At 43.8% G+C, this 21494-nt stretch overlaps 1 protein-coding gene across 1 annotated transcript in view; it reads left to right on the plus strand.

Moving 5' to 3' along the window:
* Window positions 1-10145, plus strand: part of LOC308528431 (17-beta-hydroxysteroid dehydrogenase type 3-like) — a gene marked incomplete at both ends in the record, with an annotated part of 42101 nt that extends 31956 nt beyond the window's left edge. Inside the window, 2 exons of the mRNA XM_081104032.1 lie at window positions 4192-4341; window positions 10044-10145. Of these exons, the coding sequence (XP_080960158.1) occupies window positions 4192-4341; window positions 10044-10145 (252 nt within the window). The remainder of the gene's footprint in view (window positions 1-4191; window positions 4342-10043) is intronic.
* Window positions 10146-21494: the final 11349 nt, after the last annotated feature.

The following is a 21494-nucleotide window of genomic DNA, read 5'->3' on the forward strand; positions in this document are numbered from 1 at the left end:
TTTTAATTCTCTGAATGTTTGGTAGAACTATCCTCTAAAGCCCTCCAGACCAGGGCTTTTGTTTGTTGGAAGATTTTTGATTACTGCTTTAATTTCATCGGTAGTTATTGGCCTATTCAGGTTTTTTTATTCTTCCTGATTGAATTTTGGAAGCTTGTATTTTTCTAGGAATATGTCCCTTTCATTTAGGCTGTCCAGTTTGTTGGAGTAGAGTTGTTCATAGTATTTTTTTTTTTTTTACAATCCTTTGTATTTCTGTGGGGTCTGTTGTTACTTCACCTATTTCATTTCTGATTTTGTTTATTAGGGCCCTCTCTCTTTGTTTCTTGGTGAGCCAAGCTAGAGGCTCATCGATCTTGTTTATCCTTTCAAAGAACCAGCTCATGGTTTTATTGATCTTTTGTATTTTTTTTTTGTCTGTATGTCATTTATTTCTGCTTTGATCTTTATTATTTCCTTCCTTCTGCTTACTCTGGGCTTTTCTTGTTACTGTCTTTCTAATTCTTTTTAAAAATATATATATTTTATTGATTTTTTACAGAGAGGAGGAGAGAGGGACAGAGAGTCAGAAATATCGATGAGAGAGAAACATCGATCAGCTGCCTCCTGCACACTCCCCACTGAGGATGTGCGTGCAACCAAGGTACATGCCCTTGACCGGAATCGAACCTGGGACCCTTCAGTCCACAGGCTGACACTCTATCCACTGAGCCAAACCAGTTAGGGCTCTTTCTAATTCTTTAAATTGTAGGGTTAGGTAATTTATTACCATTTTTCTTGTTTTTTTGAGGTAGGCCTGCAGAACTATGTACTTCCCTCTCAGGATTGCTTTCACTCTGTCCCATAGATTTTGGATTGTTGTGTTTTCATTGTTGTTTCTTATCAGGATACTTTTTACTTCTTCTTTGATCTCTTTGGTAACCCAATCATTGTTTAATAGCATGCTATTTAGCCTCCAAGTGTTTAATTTTTTTTCATTTTTTTTATTGTAGTTGATTTCTAATTGTATGCCATTGTGATCTGAGAAGATGCTTGATATGATTTCTATCTTCTTGAATTTGAGGAGACTTTGCCTGTATCTCAATATATGGGCTATCTTTGAAAATGTCCCATGTGCACTTGAGAAGAATGTATATCTGCTTTGGGATTAAATGTTCTGAAGATGTCAATTAATTCCATCTCATCTAGTGAGTCATTTAGGATTGATGTTTCTTTGCTGATTTTTTGTTTAGAGGATTTATCCAGTGGCATCAATGGGGTATTAAAGTTGACTGTATTGCTGTCGATCTCTCCCTTGATATCTTCCAGAAGTGTTTTTATGTATTTGGGTGCTTCTGTATTGGGTGCATATATGTTTATCAGAGTTATATCCTCTTGTTGAATTGCTCCCTTTAGTATTATGAAGTGGCCTTCCTTATCTCTTGTTATGGCCTTCACTTTGAGGTCTATTTTGTCAGATATAAGTATTGCTACCCCAGCTGTTTTTTCATTTCTATTCACCTGAAAATTTTTTTCCCATACCTTTGCTATAAGTCTGTGTTAGTCCTTTGTTCTGAGGTGGGTCTCTTGTAGACAGCATATATATGGGTCATGTTTTCTTATCCATTCAGCTACCCTATGTCTTCTGTTTGGAACATTTAATCCATTTATGTTTAAGGTTATTATTGATAGGTACTTGTTTGTTGCCATTTTTATTCTCTATGCCTGTGTTCCTTCTTCCCTTCTGATTTCTTCTTTTATTTATTTATTTATTTTTTAAAATATATTTTATTGATTTTTTACAGAGAGGAAGGGAGAGAGATAGAGAGTTAGAAACATCGATGAGAGAGAAACATCGATCAGCCGCCTCCTGCACATCTCCTACTGGGGATGTGCCCGCAACCCAGGTACATGCCCTTGACCGGAATCGAACCTGGGACCCTTCAGTCCGCAGGCCGACGCTCTATCCACTGAGCCAAACCAGTCTCGGCTGATTTCTTCTTTTAATAGCAGTCCCTTTAGCATTTCTTGCATTGGTGGCTTGGTGGTAATAAACTCCCTTAGCCCTTTTTTGTCTGAAGATACTTATTTCACCTTCAATTTTGAATGATAGCTTTGCTGGGTATAGTATTCTTGGATTCAGTCCCTTGCTTTGCATCACTTTGTATATTTCATTCCATTCCCTTCTGGCTTGATGTGTTTCTGTTGAGAAATCAGTTGATAGTCTAATGGGAAATCCCTTATAGGTAACTTTTTGTCTCTCTCTGGCAGCCTTTAAAATTCTTACTTTGTTGTTGGTGTTTGCCATTTTAATTATGATGTGTCTTGGTGTTGGTCTTTTTGGGATCCTCTTGTTTGGGACTCTGTGCTTCTTGAACTTGTGTGAGTTTTTTCTTCCCAATATCAGGGAAGTTTTCTGTCATTATTTCTTCAAACAGGTTTTCTATTCCTTGCTCAGTTTTCTCTCCTTCTGGCACCCCTATTATGTGGATGTTTTGTGTTATCCCAGAGCTCCCTTAGGATCTCTTCCTGCTTTTTAAGTTTTTTTTTTTTTTTTCCAGTTGCTGCTCTTCTTGGGTGTTTTTTCCTACCTTGCCTTCTAGCTTGCTGGTGCAGTCCTCAGTTTCTGCTAGTCTACTACTGATGCTTTCTATTGTGTTCTACGTCATTCTTCATTTCTTCTTGGCTCTTCTCCATTTCCTATTGATTCTTACACATGTTGTTGAATTGTCTTCCATCCTTTTCAGTGTCCTTATGACCATTGCTCTGAATTCTTTCTCTGACAAATTTCTTGCCTCCATTTCATTTACTTCCTTTTCTGGCTATTCCTCCTTTTCATATGGGGTCTGTTTCTTTGTCTCCCCTTTTTGCTCCTTCAGGGTGTCTGGTTATGTGGTTCACCCTCTACCACATTGACTGAGAGGTACAAAACACAACTCAACAAGACACAACACAGAGGGAACAAAACAAGAATGTATTCATGACACTGATAACCCCAATAAAGGTGACCACCAGAGAAAAGAGAATTAGGGGAGAGAAAAGAGCACAGAAATGATATTGAGAAAAGGAAAAAAAGGTAAGAGAGAAAAGAAAAAGAAGAAAAAAGAAGGGGGAAAATATATGTATATGGGGAGAAAAGTCCACAAAACAAACAAATAAACCAAAAAATGCAAACCACAAACACCCAGAAAAAAGGGGGGAACTGAATCTGAAGAAGCACAGCTTATTTCCAGAAGGTAAGGTAAAGGAATTGAATGAGTGGGTAAATGGCCACAGTTCTATATAGAGGAGGTAGAAAGAGAATGAGTGGATAAGAAGAAAAGTAAAAAACAAAATAATAATTAAAAAATTCTTCCCTTTCTTTAATCTATTATCTATCTACCTGTATATTCATCTATTTTTGGAAAAGGACACTAGAGTAGAGAGCAAATAGGCTTGAGTTTGGTGAGTGTAACTAATTAAGCAACTAGGAGAAGAAGAGAGCAAGCAAGGGCAGGAAAAACAAAAGCATAAAAAATGGCTAGCGAAGAAAGAGAAAAGAGAAGTGTACAAGGACTTGGAGGAGGGGAGAGGAAATTAGATATATGAGTAAGCCAGCAGAGAGTAGTATAATAGTAACACGTCAGTAAAGCAGATAAAGAAGATCAATTTTTTATAAGGAGTAAAAAGAAAGGAGAGAGAAAAACGTTCTCCAGGCGTCCTCTGTCCTTTCCAGCCACAGATCGTCTCACCAGCTGTGTTTAATTTGCCAATTCCGGGTGGATGTTATTTGATTTAGTTGTTTCTTCTATCTGCTCCATGAGAAGGTGCAGGACACATCTGCCTATTTGGACGCCATTTTGTCTCCCCCAGTTATACTGAATTTTGTTGTTGCTGCTGTTTTTCTGGATTTGGTTGAACTGAGTGTCTTGCACTTTTATTTCAAAGCCTGGTAGCCATGCTCGGAGAGCTGGCTCATGCCTCAGCCGTGTGCACTCGGGGCACCGTGATGTGTGGCCGAGGCCTCCCCTGGCGTTAGTGGCAAAGGGAAACCAGAGGCTGATTGCCAGCGCTGTGCCGCTTCTGTGCCTGTGCAGTGCCCCTCCCTGTTTCGAACCCTGGAACTTCTGACAGGATGGCCGGAGTTGGGAAAGGAAGGGATGGGGAGATGCGGGCTCACTTCTCAGGGATGGGCAGATGGCTCCTGTGTTACAGCTTTATTTCCCATTGTAGGTGCTGACCCCCTATGCTGTTTCAACCCCAATGACAAAGAATCTCAACACCAGCCTGATGACCAAGACTGCCGATGAGTTTGTTAAAGAATCGCTCAATTACGTCACATTTGGCGATGAAACCTGCGGCTGCCTCGTCCATGAAATCTTGGTAATTGATAACTTCTCCTTCTTGAAGCGTGTGAGCACAGGTGTGCAGGCGGCCCTGTGGGCTGAGCCAGCTCTTCCTTGCTCTTGGAGGCCTGGTGCGTCCCCAAGGCGGGAAGTCTCACCCCTGGCTGCCTCACTTCTCCCTCAGAAAGGAAGGAGGCTCCAGAGCTCCTGGAAGAGCCGGCCGAGACCCAGGGAGCGTCTCCGTGGGGCTACTGTGGCCTCTGACCCCGTTAGTAAATGTTTAACTCTGGCCATCCAGGAGAAAAGTAAAACAAGCACCTGATTTGTAGCATTTGCTGATTTCCATGATTTAAACCCTCCAGTGTGCTGCCACTGCACATGAGTGGGGAGCGTGCACAGCTGGCTCTGTGAGCAGTGAGCTGGTCCCGGCACGCCATGGGCCCCGTCACATGAAAATAAGGTTCACTAGCGTGTGGCACCACGAGTTCTTGCCATTCCCTGGCCACTTTTAGAAATAAATACAGGCCTGGCCAGTGTGGCTCAGTTGGTTGAGAGTTGTCCCATGCACAGAGGTTGCTGGTTCCATTCCTGGCCAGGGCACATGCCTGGGTTGTGGGCTTGATCCTTGGTAGGGGGCATGCAGGAGGCAACGGATTGCTGTTCTCTCTTACATCGATATTTCTCTCTCTCTCTCTCTCTCTCTCTCTCTCTCTCTCTCTTTCTCTCTCTGTCCCTCTGTCTCTGTCTCTCTCTTTCACTCTCCCTTCCTCTCTCTCTAAAAATATCAATAAAAACATATTTTTAAAGACAGAAACAAATACAAACATGAAACAAAGGTCGATGCGAATGTGCACGCTGATAGTGAAAACACAACAGTGTCCGTGTAGTGCGGTTCCCAGCATCAGCAAAGAGCTTTAGACAGATCTGCTTTCTCCTGCAGCCTCACTGTCATAGAACCTGGGCGGGAAGGACATGCAGACACTGGGAGAGGGAGCAGCAGGAGGAGGAAATGCTCGCTGAGAGGAAGGGGGCGCGGGTGCTGCTTTGCTGTGGACTCAGTTCTCTTTATTTAGAATTTCCTCAGGGCTGGTCCTGTAAGTGCCTGTTTTGGTTTCTGAGAAAACCTTGTTTGCTGAGAAAGTGTCACAAAAGCTTTAAATTTTAGCCGCTTCAGCCATGCACCATACACCTATGCTCTTGTCAGCAATAGACCACATGTCTGATGGTGGCCCCATAGGTTACAATGGAGCGAAGATCAAACTTCCTATTGCCTACTGATGCTTAGTCACCAGAGTGTTGCAGCAACATGTCACTTACGTGTCTGCGGTGATGCTGGTGTAAACAAACCTACTACGCTGCCAGTTTTATATTTTCAGTGATTCCACTTCTGAGAATATATCCCAGGAGTCCCTGAAACACCATTCAGAATGTACGCACCCCTATGCTCATACCAGCGTTATTTACAACAGCCAAGATCTGGAAACAGCCCAAGTGCCCATCAGCAGATGAATGCATAAAAAAAGCTGTGGGACATTTACACCATGGAATACTATGCGGCTGTGAAAAAGAAGGAACTTTTACCCTTTGTGACAGCATGGAGGGACCTGGAGAGTATTCTGTTAAATGAAATAAGCCAGTCAGAGAAAGACAAATATATAATCTCACTAATATGTGGAATCTAATGAACAAATAAACCGACAAACAAAATGGAACCGTAAGCATGGACACATGGCCTGTGCCTGAGGGGTGGGGGTGACTGGATAAAGAAAGTGAAGGGATTAGCTAAAGAACTTATATGCAAACCCCGTGGACACAGACAATAGTTTGGTGAAGACCGAAGAAGGGGGAGTGGGGTGGGTGGAGGTGGGCAAAGGGGGGGAGGGGGACACATGCAATAACGTCAACACTAAAAACTTTAAAATAATAATAAGAAGTATAGCACATGCAATTATCTGTAGTGTGTATTACTTGATATGATAATAAATGACTGTTACTGGTTTATATATTTACTGTACTATACTTCTTATAATTTTTAAAAATGTGTACTCTTTCTACTTATGAAAAGTCTGCTGTAAAACAGTAAGCCATGTTACCATGGCAGCAGCCTCATACTTCCTGTGTTGGCCATGTCCCTTGAGTGCATCGTTTTCTTTAGTGCTTGATTTAACCTTGTGTTGTTTGTTCACTGTGGCCCCTCCGCACACAGAACCCACTGTTAATGTTGCCAGTAAGAGGCCACGCTGAGCGATTGACCTGGAGATGAAATGAACTGTGGTTCAGGACTGCGGATTTGGAAAATCAGGGATGGTTATTGCTCCCCAGTCAGACATGGCCCATTCCACCATAGCTACGGTCATAAATAACAGGAAGAAAGTGAGGGGAGCTGAGAAGGGACTATATCAACGACCTGCACTGAAGACCAGCCACAGGAGCGTGTCCCTCTCAGAACCAAGGTGGTCACGTCCAAAGCAAAAAGTTTGTGATGTTGAGAGAAAAGGCTGCGCCTGACTGTGATGCTGAGTTCATTGCCGGCTCCGGGGTTTCCAGCAATTCAAGAACAGTTGTCCCTCCACAAGGTGCAGTGAGTGGCGAGTCTGCACGTGCTGATGTGAAGGCAGCTGGAGAAGTTTTGGAAACTCCAGAGGAGCGGGTTGTGGAGGAACATCACTCGCCAGAGCAAATGTCCAGCATGGAGGGAACGCCCTGTTGGAATGTAACCGGAAAGGACTTCCATCCATAAGGAGGCCAAGGCCAGGCCAGGGGTTAAGGCATTTAAGGACAGAATCGCAGTCCTGCTTGGGGCAATGTTTCAGGCGTCAGATGGAAACGCTGTGTGACCTGGCGCAGCGAGAGGCGCAGGGCGTCCCATACGTCCATCAGCACACACGGCCATTGTGCAGGAGCCACACCGAGCCCTCGGTGCTCCCGCCTCCCTCCCAAGACGCCCTCCTCAGTGGCTATGCCAGCAAAATGGAGAAGCACTGTTTGGAGAATACAGTGGGGCCTTGACTTACGAGTTTAATTCGTTCTGAGACTGAGCTCATTAAGGAGCTCGTTAAGGAGCTCGTTAACTCAAATTACTCTATCAACTCAATGCAAAAAATCCTCCGAGAGACAGCTGGTATCTCAAAAAACTCGTTAGTCGGGACACTTGTAAGTCAAGGCCCCACTGTAGTACCTTTCCACACTTAGCTTATTATTTACAATCCCCCCAGACATCTTCCTTGTATTGGCGATCTTCATCCCAAAATCGAAGTGTGCTTCTCCCTCCAAACACGCCAGTGGATCAGGGAGTTATAGCAGCTTTTAAAGCTCACTACCTAAGGACGACCTTTGCCCAGGCCATTGCTGAAACTGACGAAGACGCTGATGCCATTTTGGAAAAATTACATCTTCAGCTGCTTCAGGAGCCTTGCTTGGGCTTAGAGCCATGGTCGGCAAACTGCGGCTCGCGAGCCACATGCGGCTCTTTGGCCTCTTGAGTGTGGCTCTTCCACAAAATACCACGTGTGGGCACACGTACAGTGCGATTGAAACTTCGTGGCCCATGCGCAGAAGTCGGTTTTCGGCCTGGGCGAGTCTATTTTGCAGAAGTACTGTTGATATTTGGCTCTGTTGACTAATGAGTTTGCCGACCACTGGCTTAGAGTGATGCCACCAAGGAGGGTATGAATGGCACCTGGAGGAAGACACTCAAGAAGTTTGTCCATCACTTCAAAGGGTTTGCCAAGATTGAGGAGGCTGCAAGAATCCACAAGGCTGTGGCTGAGATGGCAAACAGCCTTAACCTGGGTGTGAATGAGGATGACAAGGAGGAGGAGCTCCGAGGGGGGGTCTGAGGAAGTGGCTGAGGAGGAGTTGTTGGAATGGGATGCGCAGCTGAAGAAGAAGCCAGGGGAAAGGAAACTGCAGGAGCAGAAAAAGAATCTCTAAGAAAATTCATGGTGAAGGTTCTAGCAGAAGGTTTGCAGACCTCAACAAGCTTCTTTCAAAGTTATTCATTAATTTAAAAACACCAGAAGTTTTTCACTTACAGAGAAGAATGCTCATGTTGCATTATCTGCTCACAAGCAAGTCTATGATGAAAACAAAATTTTAACAAACCGTCATGGACATATTTCCGAAAAGAGTGACACCTCCTCACACGAGCATGTCATTGCCCCTGAAGACCTGCTAGTGGGACAGGATGCGGGGGTGGAAGACATGTCACTTGACAGTGACGATCCTGACCCTGTGTGCGCCTAGGCTAGTGTGTGTTTGTATCTGAGTTTTTTTGTTTGTTTTGTTTTGTATTTACTTAAATGCTTTATTGTTGAAAGTGTTACATATGTCTCCTTTTCCCCCCATTGACCTCTCCCCAGCTGCTCCCACCCCCAGCACATGCCCTCACTCTCCTACTATCTGTGTCCATTGGTTATGCTCATATGCATGCATACAAGTCCTTTGGTTGATCTCTTACCCCCCCCCCCACCTTCTCTCTGAGGTGTGACGGTCTGTTCGATGCTTCCGTGATTCTGGATCTATTTTTGTTCATCAGTTTATGTTGTTCATTATATTCCACAAATGAGTGAGATCACGTGATATTTATCTTTCTCTGCCTGGCTAATTTTGCTTAGCACAATGCTCTCCAGGTCCATCCATGTTGTTATGAATGGTAAGAGTTCCTTCTTTTTTATAGCAGCATAGTATTCCATGTATCTTAGTTTTTAACAAAAAAGTTCAAAAAGTAAAAATAGGAAAAAACTTATAGAATAAGGATATAAAGAAACAAATAATTTTTGTACAGTTATAAAATGTGTTTGTGTTTTATGCTAAGTGTTATTGCAAAAGAATTGAAAGTTAAAAATACTAAAAAGTTGCTGAAACCAGTTTGGCTCAGTGGATAGAGCGTCGGCCTGCGGACTGAAAGGTCCCAGGTTCGATTCCGGTCAAGGGCATGTACCTGGGTTGTGGGCGCATCCCCAGTGGGAGATGTGCAGGAGGCAGCTGATCGATGTTTCTCTCTCATCGATGTTTCTAACTCTCTATCTCTCTCCCTTCCTCTCTGTAAAAAAATCAATAAAATATATATTTTTTAAAAAGTTTATAAAGTAGAAAAGTTAAAGCAAGCTAAGCTTAATTCATTATTAAAGAGTGAAATTCTTAAAAATAAAGTGTATCTTAACTATATAGTGATTAAAAGTTTACAGTAGCAAACAGTAATGTACTGGGCCTTCTAATTCACTCACCACTCACTCACTGACTCACCCAGAGCAACTCTAGTTTTCTGAGCGCCACTCATGGTAAGTGTCCCATACAGATGTACCATTTTTTATCTTTTATACCATATTGTAACCATATTTAACATTATTAAATATACTTTTTCTGTGTTTAGATACACAAATACTTATCATTGTGTTATGATCGCCTACCGCATTCAGTACAGTGATAGGATGTACAGGTTTGTTGCCTAGGGACAACAGTCTATACCACACAGCCTAGGCGTGTAGTAGGAGGTACCATAAAGCATGTAAGTTTGCTTTATGATGTTCGCACAATGACGAAATCATCGAATGATGCATTTCTTAGAATGAATCCTTCTTGTTAAGTGACACATGACTGTACTAGAAGACTTTGGGACTTACCTTCAGTAGTCAGAAGAAATATGTTTTTGAAATGATAAATATGAACTGAGATGTTTTAGTTGTAACTTCCTTGCTCTTCTTTTCACCCAGACACTCATGTTTTTGTCTATTTAAGGCGAGCTTTCTGAGCCTGATCCCATCTTGGGTGATCTACAGCAGCTTGGTCAAGAAGCTACTCCTGACTCATTCTATACAAACTTTTTGTTCAACCCACTGAATGAGGGTTCGTTCACACTAGCCGTGCTGCCGTTGCAGTGTGGTGCAGTACTGCAATGCAGCGCAGCTAGGGTTAATGCAGGGTACACAGGTTTCCATCATGTTTGCGTTGATGCTAATGTGCAGTGGTGCATGTTAACACAAATGCCCTGTAGCACGCGTTTTTACAGCTGAAAGTCTTTGTAGTTTTATTAACAAGTCATTGTGATGTCCAGAATGTGGGAACAGGAAAAAATTGTGTTTGAGTAGAGCTCTTAATCTTACCTCAGAAAGGCTCTGATACTGTGCTCTCCAGGGGCGTGCCTCCCTACATCACCACGATAAGGTGTCTACGCATTCCCAGGGTGATGTCGGGAGACGCGTCCGCGGGCATTACAAGGAGCCTCTGGAAGATTGAGAGGTAGTTCCTTCTACTGAATGGGCGGATATAAATCCACCCACTCAGAAGAAGGAGCTGCGGCCGTGTTTCCGACGCTGCCATGTTTACACTGCTGCTGGTGAAGGAGCGGAGGGGAGAGCAAGAGAACCCTCCGCTCTTTCGGCTCCGCGGGCCGGATGGAACAGCCGAACGGGTCGGATCTGGCCCGCGGGCCGTAGTTTGCCCACGGCTGAGTTAGGGGGATCAGGCCAGCAGGCAGGTGAGCGGTTAGGTGCCAGCAGCCCCAAGGGGTCCCAGATTGGAGAGGGTGCAGGCCAGGCTGAGGGACCCCCCCACTCCATTGCACGAATTTCATGCACTGGGCCTCTAGTTTATATATATATATATAAGCCTAATATGCTAAGTGTCCAACCGTTTGGTAGACTGTTCAATCCTTTGCTCGACCAGTCGCTGTGACGCACACTGACCACCAGGGGGCAGACGCTCCAACCTGTAGGTTAGGTTCTACTGGGGTCCCGCTGATCAGGACTGGGTGAGACAGGCTGAATATGCCCTAGAGCCAACCTCCCGTGGGCCCTCCCTGGCATCTAAAATATTTCTTCTAATTAATTTCCTTTTGATGTGTACGAATTTGTGCACTGGGCCTCTAGTCTTTTTATAAAGTGAAAGCTGACTGTGCATATTCCCGGTCAGGGACTTGTAACAATACTTTATGGCTGAAGGTCATTCGTTAGAGTGAATGTAATTTACTGTGAAAAACGTCAGCATAGATATTGTTACCTGAGAAATGCATGGATTGCCTTTCTCCTTTGTTTGGGGTACCTCTGGGAAAAAATTTCTGGAGGCTCCCACAGGAGAAAGCTTTAGTTGCATGAAATTACCAGGTGTATTGGTTAGTAATGTGGATTTTGTAATCAAAACATGATAATTTCAAGAACAACATCAACAGTACTTTATTCAAAGTAATGTCCATTGCTAGCTACATATTTCCCCCATCTTTCAGGTAATTTGTGGATAGCGTCCCAATAGAACTTTTCTTGTTTTGAGGCAAACCATTCAGAGACCCAATTTTCCACTTCGTACTTTTTTTTTGCAGGATTCTATTTTATTTTTCAATTATAGTTTACATTCAATATTATTATTATTTTTTTTAATTGCTTAAAGTATTACAAAAAGTATTACATATGTCTCCTTCCCTCCCCCCCCCCCGACATTCCCCCAGCCTCCCGTACCCCCCATTTTCCATAGTGGCTGCACCACTCTGCATTCCAACCAGCAGAGCATGAGTGTTCCCTTTTCTCCGCATCCTCTCCAGCACTTGTCGTTTGATGATTTGTTGATGATAGCCATTCTGACAGGTGTGAGGTGATACCTCATTGTTTTGATTTGCATCTCTTAGATGATTAGTGACTTTGAGCATGTTTTCATATGTCTCTTGGCTTTCTGAATGTCCTCTTTTGAAAAGTGTCTATTTAGGTCCTTTGCCCATTTTTTGATTGGATTGTTTATCTTCCTTTTGTTAAGTTGTATGAGTTCCCTATAAATGTTGGAGATTAAGCCCTTATCGGTGATAACATTGGCAAATATGTTCTCCCATGCAGTGGGCTTTCTTGTTGTTTTGTTGATGGTTTCTTTTGCTGTGCAGAAGCTTTTTATTTTGATGTAGTCCCATTTGTTTATTTTCTCTTTAGTTTCCAATGTCCTAGGAGTAGTATCAGTGAAGAAATTGCTTCGGCATATGTCTGAGATTTTGTTGCCTTTGAATTCCTCTAGTATTTTTATGGTTTCCTGTCTTACATTTAAGTCCTTTATCCATTTTGAGTTTATTTTTGTGTATGGTGTGAGTTGGTGCTCTAGTTTCATTTTTTTGCATATATCTGTCCAATTTTCCCAACACCATTTATTGAAGAGACTATCTTGACTCCATTGTATGTTCTTGCCTCCTTTGTCAAATATTAATTGAGCATATTGGTTCGGTTCAATTTCTGGGTTCTCTATTCTATTCCATTATCAATATGTCTGTTCTTGTGCCAGTACCAGGAAGTTTTGAGAACGGTGGCTTTGTAATACAGCTTGATATCAGGTGTTGAGATCCCACCTACTTTGTTCTTCTTTCTCAGGATTGCTGCAACTATTTGGGGCCTTTTTTTTTTTTTATTATTCCAGATGAATTTTTGGAGAGTTCGTTCTAGGTCTGTCAAATATGCTGTTCGTATATTTTAATTGGAAGTGCGTTGAATTTATAGATTGCTTTGGGTAATATGGACATTTTAATGATGTTGATTCTAACAATCCATGAACACGGTATATTCTTCCATCTTTTTATGTCTTTATCTCTTTTTCAACATCCGGTAGTTTTCTGAGTAGAGGTCTTTTACCTCTTTAGTTAAGTTTATTCCTAAGTATATTAATTTTTTTGGTGTGATGGTAAATGGGATTGTTTTTTTAGTCTCTCTTTCTGTAAGTTCACTATTGGCAAATAGAAATGCCATAGATTTCTTGGGGTTAATTTTGTATCCTGCTACATTGCTGAATTCATTTATCAAGTCTAATAGGTTTTTGGTGGAGTCTTTAAGGTTTTTTTTATGCACAATATCATGTCATCTGCGAATAAGGACAGTTTTACTTCTTCTTTTCCAATTTGGATGCCTTTTATTTCTTCTTCTTGTCTAATTGCAATGGCTAATACTTCCAGTACTGTGTCGAACAGGAGTGGTGAGAGTGGGCATCCCTGTCTTGTTCCTGTTCTTAGGGGAAATGGTTTTAGTTTTTGCCCATTGATTATGATGTTGGCTGTGGGTTTGTCATATATGGCTTTTATTATGTTGAGGTATGATCCTTCTATTCCCACCTTGCTGAGAGTTTTTATCAGAAATGGGTGTTGGATTTTGTCAAATGCTTTTTCTGCATCAATTGATATGACCATGTGGTTTTTTTCTTTCAATTTGTTTATGTGATGTATCACGTTTATTGACTTGTGGATATTGTACCATCCTTGCATCCCAGGGATAAATTCTACTTGGTAATGGTGTATGATCTTTCTGATGTACTGCTGGATCCGATTTGCTAAGATTTTGTTGAGGATTTTGGCATCTATGTTCACGAGGGATATTGGCCTGTAATTCTCTTTCATTGTATTGTCTTTATCTGTTTTTGGTATGAGGGTTATGCTGGCTTCATAGAATGAGCTTGGAAGTGTTCCTTCCTCTTGAATTTTTTGGAATAGTCTGAGGAAGATAGGTTTTAGTTCTTCCTTGAATGTTTGGTAAAACTCCCCTGTGAAGCCGTCTGGCCCTGGGCTTTTGTTTGCTGGAAGCTTTTTGATGACTGCTTCCGTTTCTCCCACAGTTATCAGCCTATTGAGATTTTTAGATTCTTTCTGATTGAGTTTTGGAAGGTTGTATTTTTCTAGGAATATGTCCATTTCCTCCAGGTTTTCTGGTTTGTTGGAGTAGAGTTGTTCATAGTATTTTTTAACAATCATTTACATTTCTGTGGGGTCTGTTGTTATTTCACCTCTGTCATTTCTGATTTTATTTATTTGGGTCCTCTCTCTTTGCTTCTTGGTGAGCCTGGCTAGAGGTTCATCAATCTTGTTTATCCTCTCAAAGAACCAGCTCTCAGTTTCATTGATCTTATGTATTGGTTTTTTTTGGTCTCTATGTCATTTATTTCTGCTGTGATCGTTATTATCTCCTTCCTTCTGCTCACTCTAGGCTTTTCTTGTTGCTCTCTTTCTAATTCTTTGAGTTGTAGAGTTAGATGATTTACTACCATTTTTTCTTGTTTTTTGAGGTAGGCCTGTAGAGCTATAAACTTCCCTCTCAGGACTGCTTTCATTGTGTCCCATAGGTTTTGGATTGTTGTGTTTTCATTGTCATTAGTTTCCAGGATGTTTTTAATTTCTTCTTTGACCTCGTTGGTAACCCAATCAATATTTAATAACATGCTATTCAGCTTCCAAGTGTTTGAGTGTTTTGAATTGTTTTTATTGTAGTTTATTTCTAATACTATGCCATTGTGGTCTGAGAAGATGCTTGGTATGATTTCAATCTTCTTGAGTTTGGGGAGACTTTGCTTGTGACCCAGTACGTGGTCTATTTTTGAAAATGACCCATGTGCACTTGAGAAGAACGTATATTCCGTGGCTTTGGGGTGAAATGTTCTGAAGATGTCAATTAAGTCCATCTGATCTAGTGAGTCATTTAGGATTGCTGTTTCTTTGCCAAATTTTTGTCTAGAGGATTTATCCAGTGATGTCAGTGGTGTATTAAAGTCCCCTACTATGATTGTATTGTTGTTGATCTCTCCCTTGCTATCTTCCAGGAGTTTTTTTTATGTATTTGGGTGCTCTTACATTGGGTGCATATATGTTTATCAGAGTTATATCCTCTTGTTGTATTGATCCCTTTAGTATTATGAAGTGGCCTTCTTTATCTCTTGTGATGGCCTTCACTTTGAGGTCTATTTTGTCTGATATAAGTATTGCTACCCCAGCTTTTTTTTTCATTTCCATTTGCCTGAAAGATATTTTTCCATCCCTTCACTTTCAGTCTGTGTTAGTCCTTTGTTCTGAAATGGGTCTCTTGTAGACAGCAAATAATATGGGTCATGTTTTTTATCCATTCAGCCACTTGATGTCTTTTGATTGGAGCATTTAGTCCATTTACACTTAAAGTTATTATTGAAAGGTACTTGTTTGTAGCCATTTCTATTTTTTACGGCTGTTTTCTTTCTTAGCTTTTTATTTCTTCTTTTTATACCAGTCCCTTTAGCATTTCTTGCATTGCTGGCTTGGTGGTGATAAACTCCCTTAGCCTTTTTTTGTTTGTGAAGCTTCTTATTTCCCCTTCAATTTTGAATGATAGCCTTGCTGGATAGAGTATTCTTGGATTCAGTCCTTTGCTTTGCATCACTTTGTAAATTTCCGTCCATTCTTTTCTGGCCTGATGTGTTTCTGTTGTGAAATCATTTGATAATCTAATGGGAGATCCCTTGTATGTAACTTTCTGTCTCTCTCTTGCAGCCTTTAAGATTCTCTCTTTGTCCTGAACATTTGCCATGGTAATTATGATGTGTCTTGGTGTGGGTCTTTTCGGGTTCATCTTGCTTAGGACTCTCTGTGCTTGTGTGACTTTTTTCTTCCCCACATCAGGGAAGTTTTCTGATATTATTTCTTCAAATAGGTTTTCTAATCCTTGCTCCTCTTCCTGTTGTTCTGATACCTCTATTATTTGTATGTTGCTTCGTTTCATGTTGTCTCATAGCTCCCTTAGACTCTCCTCCTGTCTTTTAATTTTTTTCTCCAATTGCAGTTCAGTTTGGGTGTGTTTTACTTCCCTGTCTTCTAATTCGCTAATTCGGTCCTCTGCTTCTCCTAGCCTACTTTTGAAACTTTCCATGGTGTTTTTTATTGCAGCTATATCACTCTTTATTTCTTCTTGATTCTTACATACGTTGTTGATTTTTTCCTCCAAACGGTTTATGCATCCTAGGACCCTTATTCTGAATTCTTTTTCTGACATATTGCATGCCTCTGTTTTACTTAGCTGCTTTTCTGACAATTTCTCATTTTCTTTCCTTTGGGGTTTCTTTGTCTACCCATTTTTGGTCTCACCCACTGATCTAGATGTCAAGTCGTGCAGGGGCTGCTCCTTGGGTGGCAGTGGTTCCTCAGGCTGCAGTTGCCCCTCTAGTTGTTGCAGTAGTGGCTGTTCCTCAGTTGGCAGCGGCTCCTCTGGTGGGTGCTGTTCGCAGCAGTGGTGTCTCCTCTGGTTGGTAGGTGAGGCTGCTCGCACAGCTGCTGTTCCTTGGACAGGGGTGGGCTGATCACGAGGCTGCTGCTCTTCAGGTCGGGTGGGCTGAGCATGGCTGCTGCTCCTTGGACAGGAGCGGGCTGTTCACGTGGCTTCTGCTCCTCGGATGGGCACGGACTGCTCATGTGGCTGCTGCTCCTTGGATCGGGGCTGGCTGCACGCTGCTACTGTTCCTCAGATGGGGCGGGCTGCTCGTGAGGCTGCCGCTCTTTGGACAGGGGCAGGTTGCTTACAGGGCTGCTGCTCCTCATATGGGTGTGGGCTGCTCGTGCAGCTGTTGCTCCTCAGATGGGGGGCAGGCTGCTTGCGTGGCTGCTGCTCCTCAGGTGGGGGTGAGCTGCACGTGTGGCTGCTGCTCCTCAGATGGGGGAGGGATGCTCACCCAGCTGCTGCTCGTCGGACAGGTGCAGATTGCATGTGGCTGCTGCTCCTTGGACCAGTGTAGGCTGCTCAGGGCTGCTGCTCCTCAGGTGTGGTTTGTCTGTCTGTTCGTGTGGCTGCTACTCCTCGGACGGGGGCGGGCTGCTCAGGCAGCTGTTTCTCCTTGGGCCAGATTGAGCTGCATGTGCAGCTGCTACACCTTGTACAGGGGCTGTCTTCTTGCATGGCTGCTTCTCTTCAGGCGGGAGCAAGCTGCACGTGTGTCTGCTGCTCCTCGGATGGGAGCAGGCCGCTTACCCAGCTGCTGCTCATCGGACAGGTGCAGGCTGCGTGTGGCTGCTGCTCCTCGGACCAGTGTGGACTGTGCAGGGCTGCCGCTCCTCAGATATGGGTGGTCTGCTCATGTGGCTGCTGCTCCTCAGACTGGGGGAGCTGCTTGGGCGGCTACTGCTCCTTGAATGGGAGCGGGCTGCTCGCGGCGATGCTGTTCCTCGTATGGGTATGGGTTGCTCACACCGCTGCTGCTCCTCGTATGGGGGCAGGCTGCTCGTGCAGCTGCTGCTCCTCAGATGGGAGCGGGCTGCGTGGGGCTGCCGCTCCTCAATTGTGGGCAGGCTGCTCGTATGGCTGCCGCTCCTCAGATGGGGCAGGCTGCTCACGTGGTTGCTGCTCCTTGGATGAGGGAGCGGGCTGCTCACACAGCTGACAGCTGCTGCTCCTTGGACTGGGGTAGGCCACGTGAGGCTTCTGCTCTTAGGCACGGGACAGGCTGCTCATGGGGTGCTGCTCCTTGGACTGGAGTGGGCTGCTCACGTGTCTGCTGCTTGCGTGGTTGCAGTGTCCCGGGCTAAGGCGTTGGGCCAGTCAGGGGGGAGCACGCTTCAGAACTCACAAGAGCCTGTGCCCAGGGTGGCTGGAGATTCGTTGATTGTGGGACCCCACCTGAGGTAGCAGGTCCCTGGCAGGGGTGTATGTAGAGTCCTAGGTGTTATCTGAGGGCACCCTGGGTGGGGGTGAGGCCTGGCTCCCAGTTACATTAGCTCTCCCCTTATAAACACTAGGCTTCTGAGGACGAGCCAGCCTCCTGGAACTGCTTACATGGTAGCAGAGGCTGCCTAATTAGGCAAGCCCATTTAGCCTGACCCCGAAGGCCCTGCAGGATCTATCTGTGCCTCACTCACATACACACACACACATCCCACATGACCACACACTCCTCTTTTGGTCCCTCACTGACTCTCGCTCTCTCCCTCACTGCCGCTTTCTTCCTGCCTCTGTAGTTGGGTCTGAGGTGTTATTGACCCGTTTGTGGATGGAGTTTCCTCTCCAGGTGTTTGGTTATGAGCTGACTCTCTAACATCTGGCCAGACAGGATAAAATTCACTTCGACAAGACATAACACAAAGGGACCAAAGCACGAATGCACTCACGACAATAATAACCCTATTATCAGTGACCACCTGAGGAAAGAGGATTAGGGGCGAGAAAAGAGAACATAAGTGATATCGAAGAGAGTGAAAAAGATAGAAAAGAAGAAGGAAGCAAAGGAGATCATATATATATATATATATATATATATATATATATATATATGTATATATATACACAAAACACCACAGAACCAATACATAAACAAACAAACAAAACAAACAAAAATAATAGTAATAATAAAAATAAAAAGTAAAAATAAAAAAATACAAACACCAAACCCCCAGGAAAGAGGAGGGGGCAGAATCTGTAGATGCTGAGCTTATATATAGAAGATAAGGTTAAAAGTTGAATGAATATGGGGAGGATCTCAGTTCAGTATAGAGAAAGTAGAAAGGGGATGGATGGATAATAGGAAAGAGAATGAGAAAAAATAATAATAAGTTTATAAAAAATTTGATTTCAAAAATGGTATAAAAATAGCAAATAAAAATAAAATAAAATAGAGTGGTGGAAAGATAATGTGAAAAGAAATAGAAAATAAAGCAACAAACAAAAACAGGAACAAAAAAACAAAACAAACAAACACAAAAGAGATAACAAAGTAATAAAAAATAAAATAAAATAAAAATGAAAAAGTGAAGTGTTTCTTTGGCTGGCTTAAGATCCCAATCTTCTGTACTGTAGTGTTTCTCTTTAGTCCCTCTTCGTACGTTTTGAAGTGCTGCTCAGAAAGTGTGTGTGCCATGTGTCATCAATCCGAACAAATGGTAATCTGAAGGAGAAGGCCTGGTGAATATGGCGGGTGGGTTCATACTTCCCAGGCAAGATCTTTTAATGAGTCTTTAACTGGTTTTGAAGCGTGTGATGGTGTGCTATCATGAAGCAAAATTACTTTGCCAAGTCTTCTGGCCCATTCTGGTCGTTTCACAATCAAAGCGTGGTGCAAATTGATTATTTGTTGTCGGTAGCGATCAGTATTAATGGTTTCACCTGGTTTTAGAAGCTCATAATACACCACACCTTCCTGATCCCACCAAACGCAGAGCATTGTCTTCTTTCCGAAGTGATTTGGCCTTGCAGTCGATGTTCATGTTTGACTTGGATCAACCCATGATTCTGTGCGTTTGGGATTCTCAGAATAAATCCACTTTTCATCGCCAGTCACAATTCGATGCAAAAAAAGACTTTCTTTCGTGCCGTTGAAGCAACATTTTACTGATGACTTTTTGGTTTTCCATTTGTCTTTGGTCAGTTGATGTGGCACCCATTTTCCTTCCTTTAAAATCTTTCCCATTGCTTGTAAATGGTCAGAAATTGTTTGCTGAGCAACGTTTAATCTTTCTGCAAGCTGTTTTTGGTTTGACACCCATCTTCATCCAATAATGCTGGTAATTGTTGGTCTTCAAACTTTTTCGGTTGACCTGGATGTTCTTTGTCTTTCACATCGAAATCATCACTTTTAAAGCGTTTAAACCAGCGCTCACAAGGATCTTGAGATGGAGCGTGTTCACCATAAGCTTCCCGAAGTACACGGTAACTTTCAGCACTGCCATCAGAGCAGGTGGGCTCCACTGCCAGGTCCTCCTCGTTCAGAGGTCAGAACAGAGATGTGGATCCTCAGTGTCACTGCACAGAACTTGATCCTTCAGGCTCTGCGCCTGCTGCCCGGAGCGTGAGCTACGAGTCGATGGGAGTGGGATGACTGCATGAGGACTCCGTGAACCCACTTCCCAGGGAAACCAGCAAAACCAAAGACGACTATAAAAAATTTAGTCTCTTGAAATTGTCCTAAGGTAGCAAATGGCGGACATTGATTCAAAAAAACCATGCCCTGACCAGTTTGGCTCAAGGGACAGAGCGTCAGCCTGTGGACTGAAGGGTCCCTGGTGCGATTCCGGTCAAGGGCATGTACCTTGGTTGCGGGCACATCCCCAATGGGGGGTGTGCAGGAGGCAGCTGATGGATGTTTCTCTCTCATCAATGTTTCTAACTCTCTATCCCTCTCCCTTCCTCTCTGTAAAAAACCAATAAAATATATTTTATATAAAAAGATGCAGAAAAAAAAAACATTTTAAAAAAGAAAAAGAAAACCTGGTAAAACTTGGTAAGAAGAGTGAGAGGCTGTGGCATTTGAGTCTTGCCCCAGCCCCGTCCCAGCTTGGAGCGTCCTAGGATGGACGCTCCATCCTAGGTGGGTGTGGCCAAGAAGGCGGGGCTCACTCTCTTCCCAGCTCCCAGTGGAGTGTCGCCATAGCTGAGTAGGAGGGCAGCCACCAGCATCTCTCATCTCCATGTTGAAGAGGCTCAATTACTGGTTCGGGCAGCTGAAGGATAGGGCCACCTCCACCAAGCCCTGCCCATAGGATGGAGGCTCTCCCCCAGGGGCCGGAGGCCAAGAATACTGGGTTCGCATCACCCTCACCCCAACATTTTTTTATATATATTTTTATTGATTTCAGAGAGGGAGAGAGAGATAGAAACATCAATGATGATAGAGAATCATTGATTAGCTGCCTCCTGCACACCCCCCACTGGCCTATGCCCTTGACCGGAATCAAACCCTCGACCCTTGATTCCGCAGGCCAACGCTTTATCCACTGAACCAAGCCGGCTAGGGCCTCACCCCAACTTGATGGTAGGGCAGAGGCTCCATGCTGGGGAGAGGCAAGCAGACAAGACGAGGCGAGGCTGCTACCCAGCCTGGCACATACAGGAGCAGGTCAGAGGCTTTTCCCAGAAGGTGCAGTCTGTGCAGTAAAGAATTTAACCTCTTATCCAAAAAGATGTCTGGCTTCTGGGAGATAATCCTAATCCCTTGGCATGTTAGGCCTGATGAAATGTCATTGTTTACTTGGGGACTGTGGGTCATACCGGAGAGTCTAACAATGTGATCTGAGATGGGGGCCGGCCTTACCTGCATGTGGTCTGACCACACCCGAAAGATCAATTCTGTGGTTTAGGGCGGGTGCGATGGGTGATGCCTGGGGGTGCTGGAGACTTGAGGTCGCCATTGGGCATCAGTCCCACCTCTGTAACGGAGCCATGACGTAGCACGAGGTGATAGGATAACCGCTCTGAACGCCGAGGTGGGGGGGGGGGGGTGTCCCTTGTTGGGACTCCATGCCTGTGCTCACAGCGCGGTGCAGGGGAAGTCATGTGTCCTGACTCCATGGAGAGAGCAATGGCAGCCCCAACTAGGTACTTCCTCAGACTCTCCTCTCTGCTCTCTCCGCCCTGTGGTGTGCTGATGGAACACTGTTCCGGAAAGTTGGCTTTTGTGGTACTAAAAATTACTTGAGGGTGAATTTTGAGGACGTTCCCCAGGGACTTGGGGATTTTTGTT

This window comes from Myotis nattereri (assembly GCF_964212035.1).
Source record: "Myotis nattereri genome assembly, chromosome: 12".
In the NCBI taxonomy this organism is placed as follows: domain Eukaryota; kingdom Metazoa; phylum Chordata; class Mammalia; order Chiroptera; family Vespertilionidae; genus Myotis; species Myotis nattereri.